General features: G+C 39.7%; 1 protein-coding gene across 1 annotated transcript in view; it reads right to left on the minus strand.

The window, feature by feature from the left end:
• Positions 1-7932, minus strand: part of crim1 (cysteine rich transmembrane BMP regulator 1 (chordin-like)) — a 44844-nt gene that overhangs the window by 1466 nt on the left and 35446 nt on the right. The window contains exons 9-14 of the mRNA XM_024273442.2: positions 6361-6482; positions 4554-4766; positions 3324-3539; positions 1377-1598; positions 698-808; positions 382-560 (exon numbers count right to left, since the gene is read on the minus strand). Of these exons, the coding sequence (XP_024129210.1) occupies positions 382-560; positions 698-808; positions 1377-1598; positions 3324-3539; positions 4554-4766; positions 6361-6482 (1063 nt within the window). The remainder of the gene's footprint in view (positions 1-381; positions 561-697; positions 809-1376; positions 1599-3323; positions 3540-4553; positions 4767-6360; positions 6483-7932) is intronic.

The raw sequence follows: 7932 nt of genomic DNA on the forward strand, positions 1-7932 counted from the left end.
ATTTAACCCTCTGGAACCTCAACCCTAAAACTTTTGTATTTTTTCTTGCTTATTTGGTATCATTTTAATCAACACAACCTCACCTATGTGACACTCCCCTTATGTAGTCGCTTTTCCATCTCTTATTAACACACTAGACATAAAATCATGCAGAAACGGAAAATTCCGTCTGGGAAAAAAGGGATTCATTCTGCTGTGGAAACTCCAAAAATCATTAACGAACTGTTTCTATGAAATAGTATGAAAGTTTTGAGGGGCATCTGGTCACACGCAAGATGGCGAAAAGAAGAAAAAACAAAAAAGAAGCTTTAAAAAAAAAAAACTACAATTTGAGGCAGAATTTTAGCAAATTCTTTGTCATTATTTGACAGTATCCATCACCTTCTTTGGTGCGCTATAGCAGGACATCTGCACCCATTTCTTCTTCTTGTTGATGAGAAACGCAACTAAGAGGAAGATGATGATGGCCAAGAGGAGGCCCGCCAGAATCCAGGCTGCTGATTGGTAGACCAGGGCCATCTCGGCTTGGCTGGGGTAATTATCACCAAACTCCAGCCCATCTGGAAGATAAGGACAAACTTTAAACATCTGCTTAATAATAATAATAAAAAAAAAAGTCAGTATCACTTAAATTGAAATACTCATATTTTGAGGAATATCTGGCGGGAAACATTTAGAAACTAAAGATAGACGTTACCTGTGTCAGCAGTGATGGGCGGTACAGTGACTGTGGTCATCTCAAATACAATCTCCAGTGTCGTGGTGGCGGTATTGGCGGTCACTTTTACTGGCACTGATGTGGTCACCTCTGGATGGAAAAACACAGACTTTAACACCTGATCAGCGTAATTCCAGTAGATTTTGAAGGAGAAAAGCGGCTCTCGCCGCTTTTCTCCTTCAAAATCTACTGGAATTACACTAATCGTGTTAACAATAAAAAAATGACAGTATTTGCATCGGCAATTTCAGGATTCCTGGCATCTGTTCTCTTATCCTCCATTGGACTCCTTTGTAACAGCATGACGCAAAACACAGTTTTCCAGCGGGCGAAACCACACAAACAAAAGTCCTAGTGGAACAGCTAAATATCAGCGGGGGACAATGGAGGCTTAAGCCGAGGTTTTCCTCTAAAGGAAAAGCTGATACGGAGCTTCGCTTTCCTGTGTTGCTGCAGGTAAGAGCCCCGCGGGCCGATTCAGTCGGGGACAGGAAACGCGTGAATGTGCGGATGCTGGAAGAATGTTTTCGCTCTGCGTGACGGCGTCACATGGAATGTTTTCGCCACCGCTCCGCTGGCTATGTCTATACAATCCATACACTTGTTATTTCCTTCTATAGACATGCAAGTTTTAAAAGTAAAAAAAACCCAAACTGACCGAGACAGTGCGGGCAGCATTGGCCCTTGCGTAGAACTGGTACCCTGCAGTTGGCGGCTGGACAGCGCTGGGAGAAACACTGAATGGTCCCGTTGTTGCAAGTACAGCTGGTGCAGGCGTTCGCCCTCCAGGAGTCACCAGCAAGCAGCACCTCTCCTTCGACAGTCAGGCAGTACTGCTGCTCACTTCTGTTCACTGGCAGTAAAGGCCCCAGAGTCTCCTCTGGAAGCAACACGTTAGCGTTAGATGGATTCTCAAAGTGGCCCCCGATCAATGTCTATGAAGCCATATCTTCTGCATGTCCACGTTTCTTTGATGATAGTTTGTATTTGCTTTGTGATGTTTCAGCTTTCTTTATGCTTAAAACAGAATTTGCATTTGCTATTGTCGTTGCTAGCGCTGTTAGCTCCTGTCGTTTCACAGGACATGCAGAAGATATTGCTTAGTAGTACATAGACATGAATAAATGTTCAATAAACAGACATAGACAATGGGCCAAAGATATGGACGGTGGACGGAAAAGCATATTTTTGGCACAAATGGAACCCCATACAGCAAATTCAAAACAGGTCGCGGGCCACACAGGATAAGCATTTATTGAACACTCTAAAACAACTTTAAAATAGTGATTTTTTAACATAATTATACAGTAAATATATGTCATTACCTGCAATAATGCTAGTGTAATTGCTCTAAACTGAATTTGGCCGCTGAAGATGCTTAACTTGATAGCTAAAAACACTGAAGCTGATAGCTGAAAATGCTTAACTTGATTGCTAAAAACGCTGAAGTTGATTTTCAACTAAAATATTAACTAAATGCCAAGTTAGCCTAACACCCCCCCCCCCCAAAAAAAAACCTTAGGTTACCTAAAACAGCTAGCATGTAGCTGAAAAATAGCTAAACTTTAAAATAGCCTAAGAAACAAAACAAAAAAGCTAAGAGCTAGCATTTACGTGAAATATTAGCTAAACTGCAAAATAGCCTAAAAAAAAAGCTTAAATTAGCCAAAACAGGTAACATGTAGCTAAAATATAATCTATACTCCGAAATAGCCTTAAAAATCTTAGTAAATGCCAAAATAGTCCAAAAAGCTAGCAGAATGCCAACTTTTAAAAATTTAAAACAGTAACTTTTTAACATAAATTTGAATAGTAAAAAGGTAGGAATATTATTCCAGAATAAATCATCTTAAACCTTAAATAAATTTTTTTACTAATATTTTACTCTCCATAAAAATATATTTTGTCAAAATTGGTTAAAAATGAGCCCAAGATAACGTTGGGCCAATAATAACAATAAAATCAAATGATCTGAAGGGCCGCATGAATTTACCCAGTGTACCAGATCCGGGCCCCGGGCCTTGACTTTGACTCATACAGCCTTGCCCCAAGGTAAATTGAGTTTGAGAACCCTGATTTAAAGTCAAAAGACATTTGCTGAAGTTTGCATTTTCACCCACAACTGTCACAGCACCCTAAAGGCAGCTTTCAAGATAAAAACCCTCTGCTGCGTGTGTTCAACACAAAAGCAGGCGACTTTATTACAGCTGTCAGTTCAGCCCAGATCTTATCTGACTCTTTGATCCCACCTCGGAGATCTTTGGCCCCTTTGTGGCTGGGGACATCATTAAGACGAAGGCACTGCGTGGTTTCCACTGTACACATTCATCACAGAGCCCCGTCAGGGATATGTGTATTATTTCCCAACATTCCTGGTGACCAGGCCCGTACAGATAACAAAGCCCGGCTTCTGACAGTTTTCCCTTTGTGAGAGGAGATGCAGCGATAAGGCATGTCGGCATTCTCAAGGAGCAGCTCTCAGGCTCAGTCATGCTTTACTGATTTGTGGGCCTCAAGCTTGGGAGTGAATGTTTTGAAAAGTGGCGGAGGCGTGTGGGATCACTTCTAAATTAGGATTCTGCATCTTCAAAGTTACTTTAATTACCTGGGCAAACGTGGCAGCAGGTATCCTTGTTTCTTATGGGCGTCTGGCAGAGAGCCGGAGGACACACCTCGGTGTCGCACAGGACACGGCCCTTCCTGCAGGTGCAGCGAGTGCACTCGTCCAGGTTCCAGGTCTCGCCCTCCACATAAAACTCGCCTCCAGGTGCTCTGCAGACCATGACGTCCATCCCCTCTGGCTGACCGCTGCCTGACTCATCTGCATCAAACCAGAGACACAACATTAACCTTTAACTAAGATTTGGTTTCTTTTAGCAAAACAAAAGTTATAGATTATGCACCTAAAGAAGACGTTCAAAAACTTGAGCTGAAAAAGTCCTATAGCAGACATCTGCAAACAGTTAGAGTCCCTTTACTGCAGAAGTGTACATAGCTTCCGAAAACTGTAGACATTCCCGGACTGCTAAATGTTCCAGCTGATATCTTAGTCACTCTTTCATAATTAATCTTTATGAGTTGGAGAGTTTTGAATGAAAAAGTTTGAGTTTGCATCAGTTTATAATTCCCAAGAAGACAAAAAGAGAAGAGATTTAGTTTCAATGGAGTTGGAGTATCAAAAAAATACTGCTAACGGAGGAGATATGAAAGAAACTAAGGAGAAAACGTTTACCGGTACATGCTGGGAGTGAGATTTTTAAACCAATTAAAAAAACTGGTGTAGGCTACATGTAAATGTGTGTCCTTACACTGAAAAAGGTGAAACATTGTATCAATTAATAAAAGTTATGTCATTTTAACATTTAAAATTATTAATTTTCATTAAATTAACCTTTTGTTAATTGATCCAATGTTTCACTTCTTACAGTGAACACCCTTCATGCTAATGCCTAACTATGTAGCTACATGGGGGGCTTAGGTCTGGGTCTCCCTGTGCCGGTCCCCAGCCTGGATATAAGACAGGTTTGTGTCAGAAAGACCAAAACCAAATGTGCGAATAAGTGACATTTATAGTATATATAGTATATATAGTATATAGTATATATACTATATATAGTATATATATATATATAAAATATATATATATAATATATATATATATATATATATATATATATATATATATATGTGTGTTCAGTATCCTCACATTATCTAAAATTTTTCCAGTTAAATAATCCAGTTGTTCCATTTTAGTAAATTGTGTTGATTAAAACAGCTAAAATAACAATTTAAGGTAGTATTGTATTGCATATAAAAATACAAAAACCCCGCCTACCTTCACAGGAAGGACAGCACTGGTCCGCCTTGACAACAGGATGCGAGCAGCTGGGCATGGGGCAGGAAATGAGCACGCACATCTCTCTCCCAGAGTGGCAAAAACAGTCGCGGCAGCCATCGTGCCAGCTGTCGCCTTCTTCATAGCGGTGACCGTTGGAGGTGAGACAATAGCTGGGCGTTGGAGCTGGGAGAGCGGGGCTGGGGAGGCTTTCTAGAAATACAGATGTGAAGGAAAAGCTCAGGAGGTCGTTAAAAACCGACTGTGGTAAAGGAAATGATAAATATGTTCACGATGGAGGTTAAATCAAATGGTGTTTTTGAGTCAGAACTTTAGTCTTCTTCATATTGGCAACATAAAATTATAATAACTATTCAAATATATCTAAAAAAAATAGCAGATAAGTTAAGACTTTATTAAAACAGCTTAGTGCTCACTGTAATAATAATAAAGAAAAAATAGAAACTATTTGTATCTTCTCACTGTTCATTGACTCTGACAGGAACCAGAATGAGATCCACAACAAAATAAAAAAATCTGCAGTCAAACTTAGAAAGATAAAATATCAACTCCTTTGTTTAGGAGATCTCCACCAGCTTTTCTCATGGCCGTCACTTAGATGCTTCTGGGTCATTTCACCAAGTGAGGAACATTCCTAAACAGTAGAGACAATCTGACTGCACCCGGGACCTTATTAAAACCCCAAATGACTAAGTTGTCACAGCACTACTTAAAAGCTTAAAGAAATCCAGAACAAAGACAAGCCAGCTGAGTGTAAAAATATTCCTGCTGCTTAAAAAAAATGTAAAAATCAAATCCATTCTGCGCTCCCTTTTTCATGTGCTCCAATTGCACACACAGCCTTTTTCTGAACGGTATCAAGCTCAAATATTTAAAATACCTGGCAGAATAAACATCCTATAATGTGGCAGAGCACAAATATGGCCTCTGTATGCAAGCTTTAAAACGCATGCACGGCAGGAATCTAATTAAAGTTACACACATTCCCCAGGACTAAAGTAAACACCAACAGGAACAAAACGAGCACACAGAAAACCAGCAGCAGCAGCGGAGGAGCAAAGGATCATTTAGAATAAGAGCTGCCGCCGCAGGATCACAGTCGCTGCTGCATGACTTCTCAGTGTGTCCAAAAGTGCTAACTGTTCATTCAATAACTAAGATAAGAGCAACTTAGTGTAGTCTGCAGTGATAACATGCATCCCTACAGGTGTGTAAATGTTTGGCTAACATGTAAAGCAGAGAAAAGGCGTTCCAGGTTCCTGGCAGAGTTTTTTTCTTTTCCTTAAAGACTGTTCAAATTATGTATTACTACCAACATAACATTAATGCACATGACAAACTATCTATTCACAAAGATTTGTGTACTCTTCCAGTGTAGTTTTTGAGTTATTAGTTTGTAAATGTAGTATTTTTGACTGAAGTTATAGTAGAAGTTGTCAACTTTGACGTTGAATAAAGTGATTTTGGTTCATCATTCCAGGGCTTGACCAGTATATCCTTGTTCTAATGTTCTACATAAAGATTCATTACTTTTACTGTGTAATTTCGGAATAGTGTTTTGGACTAAAAATACTGTATTAGTAGTCAACTTTAAAGGTAATATATATATATATATACATTCAATGATACAGTTTGGTCACGGTTCGATATGAGCGCCATGGTTTGATATAAAAAAAAACTTTATTGATCCCTAAAAGCTGAAGTTACCTAAAAAAAAAGTGCTTTGAAAACAGATCAAAAGATGATCAAAGTGGGACTTTAAAACAAAGTGATTTGAAGCTCTCACCTTTGCACATGCACACGGAGCATCCCTTCCTGTTCTGCCGGTAGCCGTCGCTGCAGTGCTTGTCACAGGTGAACGGCGGACACTTGACACAGCGACACATCTCACAGCCGTGTTTGTTCCTCCTGCAGGGACACACATGTTCTATCGTTTCAAAGAGCACTCAGAACTACTTCAAATTCTGCAAAACCCAGATGCTCCAGTGAAGAATAATCAACATCTGGACAGGCTTTCTTTCTTCCACATTAGCTGCCTTTGAAGTACGGCAAATAAAAGGCCAACATGTGAGATCCCTGCGGTTTGTTCATCATACCAACCTAAAGACTTAAAGAGCCAGTCTAGAGTTAATTCACATGCTTTTAATTCAACCTGCTGCCATCTTTATTGCCCCAAAAGCCTGGGGCGGACCTATAAACGCATAAGTGAGCTCTGAAGGCTAGCATAGACAATAAGGGCTTGTTAATAATATTGAGGCTTCTGATGCAAGCTGGCAGCTGTAAACTTCCCCAAACTGAGCAGGAGGGAAACCTGAGACGCCAAAGTTAAAGGAACAAGCTCGCACGCAGGGAGAGGAGTGTTTCGAAGTGCAGAATGTGGAAGCAGGACAGTTGGATTCAATTACCCGCCTAATAAAAGACGGACGAGCAGGTTGATGAATTGTCAGAACGGAGATGAAAGAAGGAGCCGCACCTCTCACTCTGGACTTCCTCTGTTTCATTGCTCACCTCGTTTTTTTATTTTTTTTCCCTTCCGCTCTGCAGAAAAGTGATGATCTCTATTTCATCCTTAGGGCTCATTAGCCCAGGTTAATTACTTTATCAATCATCGTCTGCCAAAATCCAAACAGGCCCGTGGCGAGCTCTGTGAGGGTGACACGTGTGTGAGGCCCTGAGAGAGGAGAAATTTGTCCTTAAAGTTCTACCAAACAACCAGTTGGTGCATCCAACCTGGAATCATCTTTATGTTCATCCCCTCTGTAATCACTAGAAATATCAGCACCTCCTTTACTTTAAACATGGTTTGATTTGCTCTGCTCTTCCATCAAGTCAACACTACCATCTCTTCCATTCCTGACACATGTTGCTGCATTGTTTCATGCAGCGCTATCGTGCCATCATTTTTTGTCATCATCACCTGTAATTAATTAATCTAATTTATTCATTTAATTGCCTATTTTTTAGGCATTTTCACTGAAATTTGTGACATTGTGGGGCATTAAAAGATCAAAACACAACAAAAAAAGTGTATTTTTGAATGTAATGGCTTTAATTAAGTTATAAATAGTAGCATTTATTTTGAGCAAACCCCCCTTAACATTTCGTTTCGAATAAATTGTCAGAGTGAGACATCTGTCATTTCAGTTAAGTTTCCGTTTTAAAATTGTGTCAGAGTGAGTGCTCCCACCGTGCAATCTTAAATTTAATGGAGCACATTTATGGAAGCGTATGTGTCCCAAAAATCAAAATAAAAGTCAATACTGGAAATGTTAATTCATTTTCAAAATGTACCTGCATTATGTGTCTCTTAAATCAAATTAAAAAGCAATTATCAAAAATGATTTTTCATTTTCTTCTT

Source organism: Oryzias melastigma, linkage group LG22 (genome assembly GCF_002922805.2).
Source record: "Oryzias melastigma strain HK-1 linkage group LG22, ASM292280v2, whole genome shotgun sequence".
NCBI classification, from domain to species: domain Eukaryota; kingdom Metazoa; phylum Chordata; class Actinopteri; order Beloniformes; family Adrianichthyidae; genus Oryzias; species Oryzias melastigma.